A 22,632-nucleotide genomic window follows, 5' to 3' on the forward strand; every position below is an offset into this window, starting at 1 on the left:
TGGGGGTGAGCCGGCGCAAAAAATGGCCCTGGGGGCGAGCCGGTCCCCAGCCGTCGGCCCCCAGGGCCACCCCCAGGCGCGTATTAAAATAAAAAAAGAAGGACTGTTCGGCGAAGTTATGATAAAAACTAGTTCAATTTTGGCCAAACATGGCAAATTTCGGTGAAATTCGTGCATTTTCATTACATTAACCTAATCTAAAAAAGAAAGGGGCTGAAGTCGTCGCCGCCGTCGCCGCCATCGTCGTCGGCGGCCTTCTCCTCCTTGACGCGGGCGCCCCTGCTGGACCCCTGCCCGGCATCGCCATGGCGGACTGGCGGCGGCGCGTCGTCCTCGTCGTCGCTGTCGCATAAGACGACGACCCCGTCTTCATCGCGGCCGCGTCGGCGCTCCTCGAAGCGGTGCAGGGCGGCGCACTGGCGCTCCTTCTCCTTCTCCCGGCGCGCCTTCTCCATCGCAATGGAGTCCTGGCGCGCCCATTCTAGGGCCGTGTCGTCGTCGTCGAACTCCGCCTTCACTGGCGCCAGCCCCGGCTCCGTCTTCACCGGCGCCAGCCCCGGCTCCATCTTTGGCTTGACGAAGCGCGGAGGTGCTGACGAGGATGAGGCGCGCTGGCCGCCCTCGTTGATGATGATGCCGACGCTGCGAGTGCGCCGACCGATTGGCGTCTTTGCCGCGGGCTCGGCCTTGACGCCGAGAAGCACCGGAGAACCGGAGGAGTGGGAAGATGAGCGAGAGGAGGAAGACGAGAAGGACGCGAACCTCCTTGGCGCCCATGCGCATTGGTGTTGCGACGGGGCGGCCCCCGTCGCAGGATAGGTCAATGGCGGGTTGTTGCCGCCGTCAAGGTATGCCAGCACGCCATCCAGCATGCGGCCGGGGACGCCCCACCACAGGTGGCGCCCCTCGCTGTTCTTCACGCCGTCGACCACCGGCCCGCCGTTGGTGGAGGCCAGGCGCTGCTGCTGGCGGCGCTGGAAGTACGCCGCCCAAGCTGCATGATTGCCGGCGACGTACTGGGGGAGGGAGCGCTCGTCGTCGGTCAGGGAGGCGCGCGCGACCTCGACCTCCTCGGCGAAGTACCTGGGCTTCGCCACGGCGTCGGGTAACGGGGGAACGGGCACTCCCCCATCGCTGAGCCGCCACCCCGTCGGCCCGGCGCGCATGTCCGGCGGCGCCGGGATGTTCGCTTGGAATAGGAGCCAGGACTCTTGTTCGCGGAGCGAACGGCGGCCGAAGCCGTTTGCCGCCGCCTCGTCTCCGGGGAAGCGCTCTGCCATGGCGATGGGCTCGGCGGTGGTAGAGAGGGAGAGAGAGGGGCTGCCGATGGCGCTCGGGAGAGGAAGACGGAGACAGAGAGAGAGGGGCTGGGCGGCGGCGAGGGGCGAGTCTGGTGTGGGCACAGGCGACTGACCACCGGCTTTTATAGCCGCTCCGCGCCCGTGTGTAGGCATGCGAGGGAGGGGAGGCGTCGGCGTGCTGTCCCGTGACACGCCGCCCGTGAGGAATCAATGGCAAGGCTGATCGGCGGCAGCCTTGCCATTGATTCCCCACGGGAACCGAGGCAGTTGGGGGAAGACGAGCTGCCGTGTCCCTGACGCGGCTGGCCCGCGGCTTTTTCGCGCCAAAACAGTTCGCCCCGGCGCCCCCGGGCGCCCCCCAGCGCGCCGGGTTCGGCCTGGGTCCGCCGGCTCTGTTTTCGGCCCAGGCCGGCGAAAATCGGGCTCCTGGGGGCGCGACTGGGCCGTTTTTTCGGCGCCGACGCAAAAAACGCCTGGGGAGGCCTTCCTGGGGGCGCGGCTAGAGAAGCCCTAAGTTCATAAAAATAGAGTAACGCATTAAGCAAGATGACATGATGTAGAGGGATAAACTCAAGCAATATGATATAAACCCCATCTTTTTATCCTCGATGGCAATAATACAATACGTGCCTTGCTGCCCCTGCTGTCACTGGGAAAGGACACCGCAAGATTGAACCCAAAGCTAAGCACTTCTCCCATTGCAAGAAATATCAATCTAGTAGGCCAAACCAAACTGATAATTCGAAGAGACTTTCAAAGATATCAAATCATGCATATAAGAATTCAGAGAAGAACCAAATATTATTCATAGATAATCTTGATCATAAACCCACAATTCATCGGATCTCGACAAACACATGGCAAAAAGTATTACATCGAATAGATCTCCAAGAAGATCGAGGAGAACTTTGTATTGAGATCCAAAGAGAGAGAAGAAGTCATCTAGCTAATAACTATGGACCCGAAGGTCTGTGGTAAACTACTCACACATCATCGGAGAGGCTATGGTGTTGATGTAGAATCCCTGCATGATCGATTCCCCCTGCGGCGGAGCACCGGAAAAGGCCTCAAGATGGGATCTCATGGGTACAGAAGGATGCAGCGGTGAAAATAGGGTTTCATGGTGCTCCTGAATGTTTTCAGGGTATATGAGTATATATAGGCGAAAGAAGTAGGTCGGTGGAGCTGCGAGGGGCCCACGAGGGTGGGGGCGCGCCTACCCCCTGGGCGCGCCCTCCTGCCTCGTGGCCGCCTCGTTGCTTCCTTGACGTCCACTTCAAGTCTTCTGGATTGCGTTTGTTCCAAAAACGATCCTCGTGAAGGTTTCATTCCGTTTGGATTCCGTTTGATATTCCTTTTCTGCGAAACACTGAAATAGGCAAAAAAAACAGCAATTTACACCGGGCCTTTGGTTAGTAGGTTAGTCCCAAAAAAAATATAAAAGTGCATATTAAAGCTCATTAAACATCCGAAACAGATAATATAATAGTATGGAACAATAAAAAATTATAGATACGTTGGAGACTATCAAGCATCCCCAAGCTTAATTCTTGCTCGTCCTCGAGTAGGTAAATGATAAAAACAGAATTTTTTATGTGGAATGCTACCTAACATAATTTTCAATGTAATTCTCTTTATTGTGGCATGAATGTTCAGATCCGAAAGATTCAAGACAAAAGTTTAATATTGACATAAAAATAATAATACTTCAAGCATACTAATTAAACAATCATGTCTTATCAAAATAACATGGCCAAAGGAAGTTCATCCCTACAAAATCATATAGTTTGGCTATGCTCCATCGTCGTCACACAAAATACTCAAATTATGCACAACCCCGGTTTCAGCCAAGCAATTGTTTCATACTTTAGTTTTTTCAAACTTTTTCAACTTCCATGCAATACATGAGCGTGAGTCATGGACATAGCACTATGGGTGAAATAGAATATGATAATGGGGGTTGTGTGAAGAAGACAAAAAGGAGAAAGTCTCACATTGACGCGGCTAATCAATGGGCTAGGGAGATGCCCATCAATTGATGTCAATGCAAGGAGTAGGAATTGCCATGCAACGGATGCAATAGAGCTATAAATGTATGAAAGCTCAACAAAAGAAACTAAGTGGGTGTGCATCCAACTTGCTTGCTCATGAAAACCTAGGGCATTTGAGGAAGCCCATCGTTGAAATATACAAGCCAATTTCTATAATGAAAAACTCTCACAAGTATATGAAAGTGACAAAATAAGAGACTCTCTATAATGAAGATCATGGTGCTACTTTGAAACACAAGTGTGGAAAAAGTATAGTAACATTGTCCCTTTTATTCTTTTTCTCTCTTTTTTATTATTTGGCCTTCCCCTTTTTTTATTTGGCCTTTTTTGGGATAATGCTCTAATAATGATGATCATCACACTTCTATTTAATTACAACTCAAAGATTACAACTCGATACTAGAACAAAATATGACTCTATATGGATGCCTCCGGCGGTGTACCGGAATAGGCAATGAATCAAGAGTGACATGTATGAAAGATTATGCATGGTGGCCTTCCCACAAATACGATGTCAACTACATGATCATGCAAGGCAATATGACATTGATGAAGCGTGTCATAATAAATGAAACGGTGGAAAGTTGCATGGCAATATATCTCAGAATGGCTGTGGAAATGCCATAATAGGTAGGTATGGTGGCTGTTTTGAGAAAGATATAAGGAGGTTTATGTGTGATAGAGTGTATCATATCACGGCGTTTGGATGCACCGACGAAGTTTGCACCAACTCTCAAAGTGAGGAAGGGCAATGCACGGTACTGAAGAGGCTAGCAATGATGGAAAGGTGAGAATGCGTATAATCCATGGACTCAACATTAGTCATAATGAACTCACATACTTATTGCAAAAATCTACAAGTCATCAAAACAAAGTACTACACGCATGCTTCTAGGGGAAGGGTTGGTAGGAGTTAACCATCGCGCGATCCCGACCTCCACACAAAGGAGGACAATCAAAGAATAAATCATGCTTCAAATTTGTCACACAACGGTTACCATACGTGCATACTACGGGACTTGCAAACCTCAACACAAGTATTTCTCAAATTCACAATTACTCAACTAGCACAACTCTAATATCACCATCTTCATATCTCAAAATAATCATCAAGTATCAAACTTCTCTTAGAATTCAATGCACTTTATATGAAAGTTTTTATTATACCCATCTTGGATGCATATCATATTAGGACTAATTTTATAGCCAAAGCAAATTACCATGCTGTTCTAAAGGATTCTCAAAATAATATAAGTGCAGCATGAGAGATCAATAATTTCTATAAAATAAAACCACCGCCATGCTCTAAAAGATATAAGCGAAGCACTAGAGCAAAATTATCTAGCTCAAAAGATATAAGTGAAGCACATTGAGTATTTTAATAAATTTCGATTCATGTGTGTCTCTCCTAAAAGGTGTGTACAGTAAGGATGATTATGGTAAACTAAAAAGCAAATACTCAAATCATACAAGACGCTCCAAGCAAAACACATATCATGTGGTGAATAAAAATATAGCCTCAAATAAAGTTACCGATAGACGAAGACGAAAGAGAGGATGCCTTCCGGGGCATCCCCAAACTTAGGCTTTTGGTTGTCCTTGAATTTTACCTTGGGGTGCCTTGGGCATCCCCAAGCTTAGGCTCTTGCCACTCCTTATTCCAAAATCCATCAAATCTTTACCCAAAAACTTGAAAACTTCATAACACAAAACTCAAACAGAAAATCTCGTGAGCTCCGTTAGTATAAGAAAACAAACCACCACTTTAAGGTACTGTAATGAACTCATTCTTTATTAATATTGGTGTTAAACCTACTGTATTCCAAATTCTCTATGGTTCATACCCCCCGATACTAGCCATAGATTCATCAAAATAAGCAAACAACACATGAAAAACAGAATCTGTCAAAAACAGAGCAGTCTGTAGTAATATGTATCAAACGCATACTTCTGTAACTCCAAAAATTCTGAGAAATTAGGAAGTCCTAATAAATTTGTTTATTAATCTTCTGCAAAAAGAATCAACTGAAAAGCAGGTTCCTGTGATTTATGAAAACTAATCTCGTGCGCGTAAAAGTTTTTATTTTGCAGCAAGATCAAATTAACTATCACCGTAGGTTATCCTAAAGGTATTACTTGGCACAAACACTAATTAAAACACAAAACCACATCTAACCAGAGGCTAGATGAATTGTTTATTACTAAATAGGAACAACAAAAATAAAATTGGGTTGCCTCCCAACAAGCGCTATCGTTTAACGCCCCTAGCTAGGTATAAAAACAAGAATAGATCTACGTATTGCCATAATGATAAGGTAAATCATGAAAACTCATCTCATATTCCCTACATTCAGCAGCAAGTTTTCTTTGTGGCAAGCAAAAGTAATTAAAAGGGCTAAATAATTAATGGGACAAAAGTCCCCAAGATCAAGCTCAGGAGGTATGGGTTCCTCCTTTGGCCCCTCATATTGCACAACCAATTCATCATTATGAGCATTCTTTTGGCAAAACGTCATGAGCCTTTGCTCAAGAGAAAAAACCTAGCCCATTGTTTTGAATAGCAAAATCATCATTAAGTTCGGAGATTCTATCAACTAGAACATTGGTAGGAACCCTTTTTCTAAGGTTTTCATTATAAGCAACATGATCTAAAGATTGTAAACGCATTATGTCTTCTTGATTAAAAGGGATAGCTTCTATGGGAGGACGACCAGCATCCACCCTATAATGCGCAAAATTTTCTTTGGCCTCTTTCATTATAAATTTGAACTCATGTGCCAAAAAGATAGTAGCTGCTCGCTTAACAGAAGAATGCTCAATATTGGAAAATTCTAGAAAAATCCTTTGTATGCAAGGATGCAAATGAATAAACTGTCTTTGAAGTTCAACTACAAGCAAGGATATTGCATCCGCAAGACTACTAGTTCTATGAAGAATAGACCCACCCATAGTGGGCAAGGCACTGGCACAAGTAAAGAAATCTTGAATAACCCCTTTTCCAATAATATTACCACTACCGACCCGAAACTTTTTAGTGTGTAAAATAGTAGGTTTTTCAAGAGGATCATCAAAAGTATCAAAGTTTCCCGCGTTATTACTATTATCCTTATCAATGATAACCTCCCCCGTTTCAGACATGATGGCAACAAATCGCACAAAGAGCGAGCTCACAAAAAGGTAGGCAAAAAGAGACGGACGGAAAAGGGCGAACAAAACGACAAAGGTGAAGTGGGGGAGAGGAAAACGAGAGGCAAATGGCAAATAATGTAATGCGAGGGATAATAGTTTATGATGGGTACTTGGTATGTCTTGTCTTGTGTGTAGATCTCCCCGGCAACGGCGCCAGAAATCCTTCTTGCTACCTCTTGAGCATGCATTGGTTTTTCCTTGAAGAGGAAAGGATGATGCAGCAAAGTAGCGTAAATATTTCCCTCAGTTTTTGAGAATCAAGGTATCAATCCAATAGGAGACTACATGCAAATCCCTAGTACCTGCACAAACAGTTAAGAACCCTGCAACCAACGCGATAAAGGGGTTGTCAATCCCTTCACGGCCACTTGCAAAAGTGAGATCTGATAAAGATAATAAGATAAATATTTTTGGTATTTTTGTTGTATAGATTGAAAAGTAAAGATTGCAAAATAAACTACGATAAAAATAGCTAGTTGACGGGAGATTAATATGATGGAAAATAGACCCGGGGGGCATAGGTTTCACTAGTGGCTTCTCTCAAGATAGCATATTTTACGGTGGGTGAACAAATTACTGCCGAGCAATTGATAGAAAAACATAGTTATGAGAATATCTAGGTATGATCATGTATATAGGTATCACGTCCGTGACAAGTAGACCGAAACGATTCTGCATCTACTACTATTACTCCACACATCGACCGCTATCCAGCATGCATCTAGAGTATTAAGTTCATAAGAACAGAGTAACGCATTAAGCAAGATGACATGATGTAGAGGAATAAACTCAAGCAATATGATATAAACCCCATCTTTTTATCCTCGATGGCAACAATACAATACGTGCCTTGCTGCCCTGCTGTCATTGGGAAAGGACACCGCAAAATTGAATCCAAAGCTAAGCACTTCTCCCATTGCAAGAAATATCAATCTAGTAGGCCAAACCAAACTAATAATTCGAAGAGACTTGCAAAGATATCAAATTATGCATATAAGAATTCAGAGAAAAACCAAATATTGTTCATAGATAATCTTGATCATAAACCCACAATTCATCGGATCTCGACAAACACACCACAAAAGGTATTACATCGAATAGATCTCCAAGAAGATCGAGTTGAACTTTGTATTGAGATCCAAAGAGAGAGAAGAAGTCATCTAGCTAATGACTATGGACCCGAAGGTCTGTGGTAAACTACTCACACATCATCGGAGAGGCTATGGTGTTGATCGAGGACTTGCAAGGACTACAGGAATTGTGGTGTCTTGCGACGCCTTCGGGAAGGTTGAATGACGGCCACATGCGCCATCATCGTTGGCGATGGCACGGGGAAGTTCTGTTCGCCAGCCAGGTTGATGGAGCCAACGTGTGATGGAAGGGGGGGGCAGCAGCCATGTCGATGGAGCCATGGAGGGGAGTAGAGGCGCACTGCAGTGCAAGGGGTGCCAGGTGGCGAGCTCGGCAGCGCCACATTTGCCGCTGGCCACACGGCGAAGAACCCGTCAGCGCGAAGTGAAAGGGCGGTCGAAGAGGCATATGCAGTGGCACCTCAACATGTGCGGACGGTGTTTAGGGTAGGTGTTGAAGCGGGGTAGGTCGATGGCTGGCGGCTAGGGTTCCTCTCGAGCCGCACGAAGGAGACTATATATGCGGAGTTAGGTTCCAAGCTTTTTAGTCAAAAGAGGCCTTATATAAATTTTTAAATCATCCAAAAAATCCTTTACAAAGGATCCTTTGAACTGAATCAAACAGGCCTAGAGTCCATTTGCGGGTGACAATTTGTGTCATTGAATGTTTTCCCTCGGGTTCCCACCACCACCCCCTTCTTCTACCCTCCCAAGGCAGCAGTAACTCGGTCTTGAATACCGCAGATGAGATCCACGCTGACCGGTACGCGTCCCTCTCTCACCCTCCGCCTCTTCCTTTAATTTAGTCTTTAGAACCACCCTCACCCACACTCACGCTCGCACCAACACCACCGGCCGACCAGCCGCGTCTGTCAACCGAAAGCAGCACAGCTCCCCACGGTCGGTCTACATCTACTCCCCACCGCCTGCTTCTCCTCCGAAACCACGCGCGTACGTACGTACCAGCTGTGCCGATCGAACAATGCACCGCCAGATGGCCGTCGCGGCGTGGGCGCTGCTGCTGCTGCTGTCGGAGGCGGCGTCGCGGTGCGCGGGGCAGGCGCTGGTGCCGGGCGTGATGATCTTCGGGGACTCGGTGGTGGACGCCGGCAACAACAACCGGCTGGCCACGCTGGTGCGCGCCGACTTCCCGCCCTACGGCCGCGACTTCCCGGCCACCCACGCGCCCACCGGCCGCTTCTGCAACGGCAAGCTCGCCACCGACTACACCGGTATGCATTCACCTCCGTCCTCTCAGTTTTCTTGTCACCTTCTTCGATGGTTCAATGGATGAGATAATGACGAAATTAATGGCGTGCGTACGTGTGGATCGTGGTGAGCTGTTTGGCAGTGGAGAGCCTGGGGCTGAGCTCGTACCCGCCGGCGTACCTCAGCGAGGAGGCGCAGAGCGACAACAGGACCCTCCTCCACGGCGCCAACTTCGCCTCCGGCGCCGCCGGCTACCTCGACGCCACCGCCGCGCTCTACGTACGCCACCAACTCATCTCATAAAATTTCTGAGCTAGTGTGTGTGTGTGTGTAAAATAAATGAATTCACGGACGGCCGGGCGCATGAATGGACGATGCAGGGCGCCATCTCGCTGGGGCGGCAGCTGGACTACTTCAAGGAGTACCAGTCCAAGGTGGCGGCGGTGGCCGGCGAGAAGCGCGCGGCGGCGCTCACGTCCGGGTCCATCTACGTGGTGAGCGCCGGGACGAGCGACTACGTGCAGAACTACTACGTGAACGCCATGCTGGCCGCCGCCTACACCCCCGACCAGTTCGCCGACGCGCTCATGCAGCCCTTCACCGCCTTCGTCGAGGTAACTAGTGATTAATTACCATCTACCAACAACCCAAAAAACAGTGATGTTCATGAATCTTGCTCTTGGTAGATGAACTGAAAATGCATGCATGGTCAGTTTAACCATCTCAGTTGCTGGCACCAAGTTGTTGCACTGTTCAAGATAAAATGAAGTTAGTATTTCCTAGCTAGCTAGTTAATTAGGGGGGTAAACTGATTCTGGATTTCAGAACATTTTGCAAAGCAATATATATAGGCTGTCCTTTTAACACCGGTGCTCTCCTAAAATTAAGTTGATATATATATATATATAGTGCTGAGGTTCCTTTACTACATGCATAGTGAGAGTCAGCTAGTTTTTACATGACTCTGAAAGGTGGGATACTATAGTTCCTTGCATTGCACTAGACTGTACAGTGAGATGGAGTTATGGTGAAACTTGAATCTGGAGCAGACAGGCAATTGAATAACCTGCAGCAGAGTGTGTGAATGGATTGAAGGTCACAGTGCCTAATGGGGCTATGGATGGATAGGACCGCATGCAGGGAGGGATTCAATGGCCTCAGTAACTCCGCTGCTCAACCAACATGGGGTGGTGGTTTCTGACGAGCAGTGTGGAACACTAGCCCTACCTCATGGGCACGGAACAGACATATTTCACCGGTCACAAAGTTAGGCGGCCTCAACCAGTAACCACCACGTACAGGCGGTAATTTCTCCGTTGCCCCTATCCTGATCGTACCCTGGTCTGGTGCACCCATGTGCGGTGCGAAAGCACAGCGCTAGAATCAATTCTCGTTGCTCGTAAATGCATCTGCGCCATGCATGGACACATATGTCCATGGATTCACACCCATGCCAAGGCAAAACCTGCAACATTTCCCTGCGTCTGCATGCCTCCTCTCCATTTACTACCACGCACATGACCCTGCCATCCATGGCGACCGCCCTCGCACGCATCCACGGTCAATGCCCGCCATTACTAGCTACGGACTAGTTTTCAACAGCTTACCGTGTCACATGCATGGCGAACCGGCCTTGTTCCTGCCTGCATGAAGACGCTGCTGACACGGTTGGTTGCTGGCTGCAAGATCATAACTCTAGTAACGAGGCACACTCGCCAGTGCATGCATGCAGTAAATGATCCATGGAACTACTAGATAGAACCGCGTACACCTGGGGTAGAAAGAAACAGACAGGCAAGAGCTGGATCACTTCGTACGATACTACGTAGTACTGTACTGGTACTACTATGGTGTGTGACGAGTGATTGGTTCAAGATTTCGTTGATTAAACGGCTGCATGCATGCAGAGGCTGTATGGGCTGGGAGCGCGGCGGATCGGGGTGACGTCGCTGCCGCCCATGGGGTGCCTACCGGCGTCGGTCACCCTCTTCGGCGGTGGCGGCGGGGGCGGCTGCGTGGAGCGGCTCAACAACGACTCCCTCACCTTCAACACCAAGCTGCAGGCGGCGTCGGACGCGGCCAAGAAGCGGCACTCGGACCTCAAGCTCGTCGTCTTCGACATCTACAACCCGCTCCTCAACCTCGTCGCCGACCCCATGAGCGCCGGTACGTACGCTGCTCCTCAAACTCAATTTTCCATCGCTATATATATATCTACACGGATGTAAATGGATGGTGAACTGCAGGGTTCTTCGAGTCTCGGCGTGCGTGCTGCGGGACGGGGACGATCGAGACGTCGGTGCTGTGCCACCAGGGGGCGCCGGGGACGTGCGCCAACGCCACGGGGTACGTCTTCTGGGACGGCTTCCACCCCACCGACGCCGCCAACAAGGTGCTCGCCGACGCGCTGCTGCTCCAGGGACTCCAGCTCATCTCCTAGCCGCTCAGTCCTCACCCTCGTGTCATGACTGACCGTCTTGTGCATGTAGTATCTGTTTACCTACTAGCTTTTCTTGCTTGTGATCTCTACCACTAGATCATCTCTCCTGCTGTTTCGTTTTCCTATGTATTGTTTGTACTAGGCACTGTTATATGTCCTTGCTTTGTGTGATGTGAATGTGGTCCGTAATGTAATATAGCGGCACTGAAACTAGGCTTTTGCTAATTTTATTTAGTTAACATCCGCATGGCATTATTATATCAATAAAAATGTCGAAATAAAGGATGAAGAAACAAAAGATTTCCAAAGATGAGTCAATTAATATGGATCGAAGGGAGTAACAATTTCAAAAAACAAGTCCTTCAATAGAAAGTCTCCAACAATTTGCACACCCTCTTGCGCTGTGCTTATTTTATATACAATCTGTAGTAAAAAATCAGCCACAAAAGTAGGCAAAAACCAGGTCGAACAAACACAAAAATAGGCAGGGGTCAATGGGCTAACAATCCACCCGAAACAAAATCAGTGATCAAGCACGATACATTTACGGCAAGATATTCAGGTTTCTGATACAATTTCGCTGCGCCTCTCTCCATCTATTCACAGCAGCAGAGCTTGCATGGCAAACGTACCTCCACCGCCTACGACAGTTCAAACCCGGTGTTCGAGCTGATCGCGTACAGCAGCTTGCTCCTCAGCGTGCTCGACCGCTTGTACGTTGGAAGCTGACACACATATCCAAAGAAACAAATAAAAGTTAATTATATTGACGTCAAGCACCAATGCTTGACATGGAGACAAGTTTTTTTCGACAAACGGTGGATTTTATTTACTCAAAATGAAACTTTGTGTGATGTGAATGTGATCCGTGATGTAATATAGCGGCACCCAACGATGCTTTTGCTAATTTTAGTGACCCGTGTAGCATGATGATGAATAAAATGATTGAAATAACCCGTCAAGCTCAATCGAAAAAAAGAGAGGAAAAGTCCTTCAATCGAAAGTCTACAACAATTTGCACGCCGTCTTGCGCTGTGCTTATTTTATATACAATCTGTAGTTAAAAATCAGCCATAAAAGTAGACAAAAAAAGGGGTCGAACAAACACAAAATAGGCAGGGGTCAATGTGCTCATGACAATCCATTCCACCCAAAACAAATCAGTAATCAACCACAATACATTTACGGCAAGATATACAGGTTTCTGATACAATTTCGCTGCCCCTCTCTCCATCTATTCACAGCAGCACAACATGCATGGCGAACGTACCTCGACCTACGACAGTTCAAACCCGGTGTTCGAGCTGATCGCGTACAGCAGCTTGCTCCTCAGCGTGCTCGACCGCTTGTACGTCGGAAGCTGCAGCAATTTTCCAAAGAAACAAAGGAGAATTACATGCCGTGGTGGTCAATAATGCTCAATGTGGACCTGTTACGACAAGTTAGGATGCCGAACAATCTCGACTTCGGCATATTATATGAAAGCAGCAGGGCGCAGAGACGACACGGATGCCGTACGGCGGGTTGTACCTTGAGCGTATTGTAGCATGTCGAAGCAGATGGGAGGCGGTCCACGTCTTGCCCTCCGATTGAAGCCCAAAGGGTCACATCGCATGGAACCTAGGTAAACAACAACAAGGACACATGGAACTTTTGAATATACCAACCAAGCTGCTGGAAGGGAGAAACAAAAGGCTTTCTCGGCCTGCTTGATCGAACCTTGTGAATTGTGAAACCAGGCTGCAAGTACTTGAATCCGAGCAACGGGGCTCGCGAGCAGCTCGTCACGAACTTTAGGAGCAGGCAGCGTTCTGTCGGCTTAAACCCTTTGATAACCTGCATGTTCCAGTGCTTGACACGCTGTTACGGCTGTTTCGATTCAGCATGGTATAAGATATTATATTTGCATTGCAGTTGCTCAGCAAAACAGATATTTGGCTATACCAGATGGATGCGTGCATTGCATGCCAATGGGGGCAGCAAAGCATGCCCATCATATTCCACGCAGATACCATTTTTAGCACAAAAGAGAAAAGAGTCCACGAGCTCCGCAAGCTAATAGCATGGACATGTAGTATGATAGCAATAACATAGGGTACCACCAAGCTATACATAAGAGAAAATTTTCCTGTAAATGCCTGTCTACCTTCTCTTATACTCCCACCGTAAACTAGTGATCTAAACGCTCTTATATTAGTTTACTGAGGGAGTATTTTATATTTGCCAGTTTGATAAGGGGTTGGGGATTAGTGTCATGTGGTCAGTAACTTCCTTCTTAACCAACTCATATTGGCAAGCTATTTACATGGGCACCACCCTCTGGCCAAAATGAGACAACTTCACATACCTCCCAAAAGAGTTTAACAGTTCGACTTGACTCGGTATAACCACCGGTGTACTTGGTGTTGTTCCGCAGATCATCAACATCAAAATCCTGAGATCCACCTGAAAGTAACTGTTGTATGTGGCAATCATACATTAGCACTGTAAACATGGGCGTAAAAATGCAAACTACTAAACTGCAATTGCTATGGCAGATACCGGAAATAGAAGCTTGAAAATAGATTTTAAGAACCGAGTATTTGTGCAAATGCAATTAAGAGCTCTACAAAAAAGGAAGTAGACTTATAGCTGTTTTTCCTTGTCAAGTTCACATCTGATCATATTTTTGTGCAAAAGGTTGGCAATTACGCATACTCTATCCGTTTTTATACTATAAATATTCAAGACTTTTTGAAGTGCATAAGTGTACTATCTTAGCAAGGGGTGTATATATATTTAAATTTTCTCTACATGCCAACCACATAATACTTTTGGGGCTTATCATTACCACTACATTAGTTTGGGCCTTGGCCCAAAATTAGTATTCTCAGATTCAACTTAAAGTACTATTTTGATTTTTACTATTTAAATAAATAATTTTGATTTATACAATTATAACATAATATAGCAAACTCAATAACTTTGATCTTAAATGTTGGTGTTTGCATCCAAGTTTATAATCTCAGAATTTTATATTTATTATTCCAGTTTAAGGAATTTTAAATCCGCTTCGAGGATCATCCATAAAGGGCAATTCAGATTCAGTAGTATCAACAAAGAATGAGAGGATTACCTGGTTAAATTCATTTGCATTAAACAAGCTCAGCCAAGATGGTGAGATGAGATCACTGAGTCCTCTGTAAAATGCATTTGAAAACGGAAGTATCTGCAGGGTTTATGATTTTATCAGAAGATTGCTTACCGATACAGAATAAAAGCTTTTAAATTATTACAAATAGGAGCGAAGTAACAAACCTGGCGGTTAAGCTTGTAGTCTGCCATCGCATGAACATAGTGCAATTTATTTTCATTTGTGACAGAGATATTTTTGCCACCCGGTCTCAGTTCATGCACGATTCTTTTCCCGCCTAACTCTTCAGTCAGAGTAAAATCCAAACAAAGTTCTTCGACGTCCCCGTCATAGTGCTGTTTGATGGAAAACCAAGTATAGAGTTGTTGTCAAAATGTGTCCATCAGATTTTACTCAGAAAGATACCTCACCAAATGCCATATTTAGTCTATCTATAGGGAGATCTACCATTGTCGTACGAGTCAATGCAGAATTATTAATCCAAAAAACCACAACAAATTTTGCTGAGGCTTAATAGACGAGGAAACATTTGCCAAAGTTATATGATGAATCATTGAATTGTAATAAATGCATGGTATTGACTAGGGTTCAGAAAACGGACGAAAAATGTCAATAATATTTGGTGCTCCCTGAGAATCCCAGACCACTCCGATTCGAAAATCAAAATTTAACTTTGTCCAGTTTGACCGGTTTGCAAATTTGAATTCAAAATTATGTTTGCGGTTCTCGAGCTATCGCCACACTTGTTGAGAACCAGGATCGACCATGGAGCGGTTTCTATTCCTAAGATAGCTTTCAAATCCCTGGTATTGACTGCTAGAGGTTCCAGTATCTACCTATCTTGAACATACTAAATGGTTAGACATTTCAAGATTGGAACAGCATGCTAAGAATTTCTTTTTGAAATACCCATAAAGCTCACAACATTTAACTTGATCAGCGTTTTAAAGGAACCATAATAAAATAATAGAATACCTTGAGTTGCATTAGACTTCTATAAAGTTCAGAATCAAGTGTTGATAATTCATCCAAAAAACTATAGCGCCCTAGAAGTTTTTGCACAAATACTTGTGAAAAACAGTAGTCCAAGAGGATCCCCTCATAGAGTGCTTTGCCGACAACTCGACCAAGAAATTCAATCATATCAATGCCATTGTCCAAAAGCTTAGCAGAACTGCTTGGAATTATGCTACTATCAGATGTTGATGTTTGTGTAAACAGTCCATATCTGTTCAAAGAAGAAGAAAAAAGATAGTATCAGAGCTTCTGCATTGGAGAAACAAATATTAAAGGGCTTGTAATTTCCCAGAAGACCTACTCTGGACTGAAGGCAGCCTTGGACAGATCAGTTAAGAACTCCTTTGATAGACCACCATAGTCCAAACCAGCTTCAGGGAGGCCACATTCACTGACAAACGACACATGAATGCAAGATTTCAGCTTAGATCTAAGACAATTCAACTGCCTATATCCATCTTCAACGATATGACCTCGACGAATGACTATCTCGATGGATCCTGGACCTGGCCCAGAGACTTCACCGTTAGCTCTTCTTGATGCTTTGTCTAACTCAATAAATTCTCTAAACATCTGCACTCTGAGTAAAATACATCAAATGATGTTAAGAATAATTAGTATCGGATAAAATTGCTACAATATTTAAAAATATGCCCTGCATGTAAAAATAAATTTGATGTAGCCACTCATCGAGCAATCCCATAAAATACACTAAGATATACTCCCTCTGTAGACTAATATAAGACCTTTTAGATCACTGAAGTAGTGATCTAAAAGGTCTTATATTGGTTTACATAAGTACTTTGTTTTTAGGTTCAGCCATGTGCAGCATTGCATTCATTTATGTACTGCAATACAAGCATAATAGGGCCAATGAATAAACCTAGACAGTTAAATACCTCTCCTCAAACGGATATACATGTGGTACTGTGGTAAGTACAGAGCTGCGGGTAGGAATTCCTGAAGTAGTTCCGACTAAACTAGCAAAGGCTGCCTCATGGGCTCTGGCAGCAGCTGCAATTGGAATTCTGCCAGTTCTGGCGGGTGACAACCACAGGGAACTGGGACAGAACCTGTGTCTGCTGTCCCTTTCATAGAGTAGATTAAGACATCTCACAGTCACGTCAATAAGAGGCTTGTTGCCGCTTCCACTATTCTGAAGGAAAGAGTTGTACACAAACGTATTGAGTGCTGATGCAATCTTCCGTTGTTGCTCTAGAGTGAAAGGAATCTGTGGAAACAGAGAAGGGAAAGCACATCATCAATACATTGGTGGAGAGAAATAGACAGAAAGATGGTGTGTGGATGAGGCAATATTACCTGTTTCTCATAAAACTCAATATCATCTAGCACAAGTAATAGATGTCCATATATTGCACAGAACAGATGCAACATGTGATTTACATCCTTCCCGATACCTTCAGATCCTTGCCTCATAGTCTCAATATCCCATAAAATTAATGCATCGTCATTAGAATTCTCAGAAGTCAAACTGTCACTCAAATTGGTGTCATCTGCATCATTTGATTTTCCTGTAATCTTATGGAGCACATTTGCCCACTTTTTTGGTGTGTCCTTGGCATTCCGTCTTTGCTTTGTGGAGGATATTTGCTCACCTGAACTACTTCCAGCCAATTGTTTTTCATGCTCAGGTTCCTGTGATTTGTGGCCAGTTTGCCCAAAAATTGATATTTCTAACGTTCCCCACAAATCAACAAGAAATCCCGGGGTGAATGAGAGCATGTTGAGAATAGGCAATGGACCAACAGATGGGTTCAGGGAAGAGAAAATTCTGAGCATGTAATAGTAAAAGCATATAATATCCGTTAACTTTAGGCTCCGACATTTGACCTGCCTTTGATCTAGGTCATGGTTGGTTTCCCTCTCGCGCGGAACATCCTCCTTTGCCAATATCAATAGCTTTCTAAGGTGCCACTGCTGGTAAATTGGCTTTAGAAGGTCCATAAACAATGTTCTCGTGCGGCAGCTATCATTGGTGTCAGCTTCTTCGGTAATTGATGTATTATTGGTGGCCCTATCATCAATGCAATGAAGCATTCCCTTGCTTTCTTCAAAACATTTCAGTAAGTTTTGGGAAATACAGTTAATAGCATCAACATATAGGCAACAATCTAGCCCTTGAATGAAGCAACCCAAATTGGATAAATCATCATGCTCTGTGGCTAGAGTTATAAGATTTCCAAGAGCCCAACCACAGTAGGGAATGGTACTGTTATCAACACTAGAAACCTCTGACTGCTCCAGTTTACTTATTTCTTCAAATATTTTATCCTTCGAGGTCTGCTACCACCTGCCATGGCTTGATCAGTTCGACATTTAAATTCCAATATTTAAAAAAATCACACCAAATAAATTATAAACTTTTTGGTATCCCTAGAAGGATGAACGTGTCAGGTCACTACAATTCTGCACTTACAATGGAATCAACTTTTTTAATCAAGATGCCACAGTGATGAGTTGTCACTATATAGAAATACTAGGCCTAAGAACTTGCAGATGGGTAGAACATGGTAATGGAATAATATCTTTCACAAATTTGCAACTGGTTAACTTAACATTAACCGCTGGAATGATAAATTAAAATTTAATAGCTAGTGTCATAAAGAATTATACAGCAGTACATAGACCACCAACAGAGTATATATAACTAAAAAGTAAGAATAAAACAATTACCACTTCAAAGATATTAGCGGATCAACTATAACATACAGGTTTCAAGCTGCAACAATTGAGGAATACTACACGGATAGAGCAACTCATTATCATGTCAGAAACACAGGAATTTATTAGTTCAATGTCTGACTCCTTGGAGAGCAAAAGCTTCTATGCAAAATTAATGCAATAGCATACCAAATGCCTATGTCCATATCAAAATTTGAAGACCCTTACCAGTAAAATGCTGAGAGACGGTTGCAGTACAGATATGTGTTTTAGAGCAGGTAAAAGAAGAGGCGGCAGACGTTTGCAAATATACGGAATTGTGAGTATAAGTGTGAAGTATTCCTTTGCAGCACCAGTTAGATCAACACCCATGTCTGCTCTTGTAGAGTTGAAAGGGCGCAATGCAAGAGTGACTGCACTAGCAGTAACCAGGAGCTGCTCATCTGGTGCAATCGCAGAATCTATCTTCCCTGGTGTAACATGGGGACCAAAACATTTTATATATCTCCTCACACACCTATATGTACCACTCTGTCTTGTGCCAATAAATTCAATCAAAGTCTCCACAGAGGCATCAGCAGCTCTAGTATTCTCACTTGTTAAGTTTTTCCATGTTTTGCAATCAGTTAATGAGATGGCCAACCGCATAGTAAGAGTACTGATTTCAACCATGTTTACATCCTTACAACAACAATGATCACACCTGGCAAGGATGCAAGAGCACAGCGAAATCAGCTTCTTTGCCTGATAAAGCCAAATAGACCTCTCTTCTGGAAAACCCACAGCAAAGGAACAGAAGTTTTTGCTTTGATCTACATAGAAAAGATACATGTCAGTTGAAAAGGAAAGTGCATCTTTTAAAGGTGTGTGCCCAATTTGTGTGTGTTTTGCAGCAAGCCTGAATCTAGTCAAGTTCAATTTTTTTATGCTCAGCCTAATTTACCATATTGCACTTTGACATGATGCTGATATCATCACATTCTGCACTAAACATGTAATAATTTTGCTTTATCTTCAAATATGCATGCTGGCGAGCTTCTATCAGTAATCAGCCAAGCGCCAACGGCCAGCAGACCAGCTGTCAGTTGAGAAACATTGGCCTCCACTCGACAACTAGTTTCCCACTGACCATACCAGAGGAATTCGAGTTGGATACAGTCAATCTTCTTGAAAATCGACGGATTTAGTACCATGGCCAGGAGGATATGCACTGGCATGGTACTAGGAATGTGTCGGGCCAGCACAAGCTTTACCCCTTTTAGACATCCTGCCCGCCAGGTAGTGAACTTCCCTGCGATCCGATCAACCAGCGCTTGGAGAGTGGATGATGGAATTTGCCGAACTGACAGCGGCAGCCCTAGATATGGGATGGGGAAATTGGTTATGGGGCAGGACAGGCCGTCACCGATGGCTTCATCGCCGCAGGCTGGCATTGGGTCGGTGCAGTGGAGCACATCAAGAAATAAACGAAGCAGCTCATGTATCGTGCCATGATCCTGAGCGTCTAGGTGACAGAAGATGACAATGTCATTGGCAAAGAGGGAAATGCTCAAGGCAATATGATGGTTGGTGAGGCACTGCAGGAACCCGTCTTTGACTACCCGCTGAATCAAAGTGTTCAGGACGTCAATGAAAATCACGAAGAGCATCAGCAACAAAGGGTCGCCTTGGCGGAGTACCAAATAACAATCATGAAATTTTGAATATGAATACAATGGCATCAATTTTGTGAAACATAGCCCACATGTTATTAATTAAATTATTGGTCAAAGCATGAATTTGGGTAGGTCAAAATACGCCTCGCATATAGAAACATAGGGAGTAGTTTATTTCTCTTAAGTTTAAAATTAATTTATTGTACACTAGGACATCCCCATACAGGGATCGAAAATTCTATATATTATATTTATATTATCCTCAAAATTAGAAAAGGAAAAGACTCAAAGAGGAATATGTCCCTAAAATGCTCAGGCTTACCACACATACCAGAATCGCTGAAAGCAGAAGTTTGATTAGTAAAAAGGCATACCCATTGAGTTTATGCTATTCAAAATGATTTTGAAGCATCTTGAGATAGACTTCACAGTCTTGGTCTGTTGCCCCTTGTACCAGCTAGATGGTTGAGTAATGAAGAAAAGAAATGGCCTAAGCATCTTGCTCGATATCCATTGATTTGTCAGGTTGACGTCAGGCTGGTTTACTAATACTTCCCACTCTTCATGAAGTTGTTCTGTAACCTTTCTGATAAGATGGTACCTTCTCCATACTCGCTGGCAGAAGTAAAACAGTAACAGGGAAATCCATTATATAGTATACAACACAAAATCATTGAAGCAATGTAGCTCTACATGAACACTTTTACAGGGCTGTCGCATCTATTTTGACTACATTGGGAATTTTATATTATGTTTTTTCTTCATGATTGGCAGAAAAACACATGAAGAAATTTACAAATTTATAGGTGCTTCAGGATATGATTATAAGGATAAACGATAAAATAATCTACTGACAGATCACCAAAGGCATGCTTCGTTATATTTATTAAATATTCCAGTTTGTTAGGGCCTCCATATCCATCAACTTACTAGAAAATTCAGAAGGTGTTTAACATCAAATACCTTCCAGTGATGTCTGTATAGAGGGACATTAAACAAAACATCAGAAGGTGTTAACACCACAAGTACTGATTCATTTGCCCATAAAGCGAAGGTAGCAGATACATAGCGATATCGTTCAATTCTATTGCCCCACGTAGCTCTCAAGAACTTCCTCTTCCCAGTGTATACTATAAAGCTGTAGAACTCTTTAGGGCGATGCAAGAACCAAAAATCAGCGAGTCGTTACGCTTCAATAGTTTATCCAACATGGGGGTAGGTTGCGGCGTAATTGAAACTACGGTTTTAGGATTTCTGCATAGCTTCAGGAATCTGGGGTCCATTCTTACTTCAAAGTAGAAAACCCCACTGATGACTGATCTCAAGTCTTTTTGTTAGGACGCTGGTGCGCAAACCTGAATCCAACTCCTAGATTCGGCGCCAGCAACACTAAAACCTACCTGTGCCCAGGTCAAGATTGTTTGTTACTAGTTCAATGTGCATCTAAGTTTTTTGTTAGTATTCAGGATTCACAAACCGCTAGCCAGAAGCCCAGAACCACAATTAAAACAGCATTCCAGAAATCTCCCTATGTGATTCAGGCCAGGCCAATCAAATCGGTGTCCCCAAATTCTTCAGGTCAATTGTTTGTGCCAGACAGACGAGGCGCAGCCAGATCCACCAAAGTATAGCAAAATAAATTGAGCAAACAGCCCATGGTCATGAGCAGCGATCAGAATTCGGGATTCCAGATAGATTAATTGGGCGCGGGGGTGGGCTGGTGGATGGTGGTCGGGTATAGTGGCACGCAACAGGTGTGGGCGGCTGAGGAGGGGGGGCGGGTGCGGCGACGGCGGGTACCTGGATGGTGAGGGCGGCGGCGGCGGCGCGGCGGAGGTGGCTACGGAGCTGGCGCTCCTCGGAGACCTTCTGCAGCAGCGCGTCGCGGGTGATCTCCCTGGCGCTGGACCCCCTCAGCGACACCTGCGGGCAAACTGTTTAGGTCGGGGAGGGAATGGACGGAGGAGGGCGAGAGGGGAGGGGGTGGGTACCTGGCGGTGGCCGGAGGGCGGGACCGACATCGCCGGCGGCGAGGAGGTGGAGGGAGGCTGCTTCTGCATCCCGTGGCGCGTGAGCCGAGAGAGAGAGACAGATGGACGCGTCCGCCCGCGAGTGGGCTGTCTGTCGTCGCTAGGCCGAGACCCGGTCTGAGAAGGAAATTGCATAGTCTCTCTCAAAAAAATTGAATAATAATTTTCCTTTAAATAACGTCAGATTTTTAGGCACGGCAAATCACTTATTATGAAAAATTATATTATCATGAGTATGGCAATTTCTTTAACAATTGTGACGAATCCTTTCCGTGTTCATTTTTTTTGCCAGCAATTGTCATGCTCGCTAAAAGAATGTCATCCTCGTGACAACATAATTTGTCATAAAAAATATTCAATTTTCCATGTCTAAAAGTCTGACATCAGTTTTTTTTACATAGTACAACACACACAGGCGCAGGCATCATCGCCATGTACGCGTGCACACAAATCTTAGACTACCCACAGTGAGAGTAATATAGGTAGTAACATCACACATATCTAAATAAAATAGATGATGTGGCAAGCAATAAATGAAGAAAAAGAGGCATGTGGTAACATAGCTAGTTACTACTAGTATGAGTAACATCACACATATCAAGGCAAGATGAGTCTATAGCATAATAAATGAAGTGTTGCATGTTACCACACATATGTTACTCCCCACTATAGAGGTAGTAACTTAGATTAGTAACATGGGCATGTTACTACTCTATGTTACTACCCATTGTGGCTAGTCTTACCCCTATGAGCACCTTTGGAAGACCGAGCCGCCATGCCTTAAGTTTGACCAAA

At 44.7% G+C, this 22,632-nt stretch overlaps 2 protein-coding genes across 4 annotated transcripts; one reads left to right on the top strand and one right to left on the bottom strand.

Moving 5' to 3' along the window:
* The first annotated feature begins 8,404 nt into the window (after nt 1-8,404).
* LOC147974471 (GDSL esterase/lipase At5g03810-like) lies at nt 8,405-11,545 on the top strand. The gene is made up of 5 exons (XM_087517516.1): nt 8,405-8,903; nt 9,023-9,159; nt 9,261-9,494; nt 10,788-11,046; nt 11,127-11,545. Exons 1-5 carry the CDS (start codon nt 8,654-8,656, stop codon nt 11,318-11,320), a joined length of 1,074 nt encoding a protein of 357 aa, XP_087373642.1. The 5' UTR covers nt 8,405-8,653; the 3' UTR covers nt 11,321-11,545.
* Nucleotides 11,546-11,686: 141 nt separating this feature from the next.
* Nucleotides 11,687-21,956, bottom strand: UPL7 (ubiquitin-protein ligase 7). 3 transcript variants are annotated; one of them, XM_087517515.1, is made up of 16 exons: nt 21,799-21,956; nt 21,608-21,730; nt 20,182-20,422; nt 18,381-18,964; nt 16,791-17,771; nt 16,370-16,701; nt 15,944-15,976; nt 15,772-15,861; nt 15,429-15,681; nt 14,618-14,788; nt 14,436-14,528; nt 13,668-13,775; nt 13,040-13,156; nt 12,851-12,940; nt 12,591-12,680; nt 11,687-12,045 (listed from the first exon to the last, which is right to left on the bottom strand). In XM_087517515.1, the coding sequence occupies exons 1-15, from the start codon at nt 21,865-21,867 to the stop codon at nt 12,597-12,599; spliced, it is 3,369 nt and encodes a 1,122-aa protein (XP_087373641.1). In that variant the 5' UTR covers nt 21,868-21,956; the 3' UTR covers nt 11,687-12,045; nt 12,591-12,596. The 3 variants fall into 3 exon arrangements, with proteins under 3 accessions (XP_087373641.1, XP_087373639.1, XP_087373640.1); XM_087517513.1 differs by having other exon boundaries at nt 15,772-16,050; XM_087517514.1 differs by lacking the exon at nt 12,591-12,680 and having other exon boundaries at nt 15,772-16,050.
* Between the last annotated feature and the right edge of the window lie 676 nt (nt 21,957-22,632).

Source organism: Triticum urartu, chromosome 4A, assembly GCF_056163025.1.
Source record: "Triticum urartu cultivar PI428250 chromosome 4A, HENAU_Tu73, whole genome shotgun sequence".
NCBI lineage: Eukaryota > Viridiplantae > Streptophyta > Magnoliopsida > Poales > Poaceae > Triticum > Triticum urartu.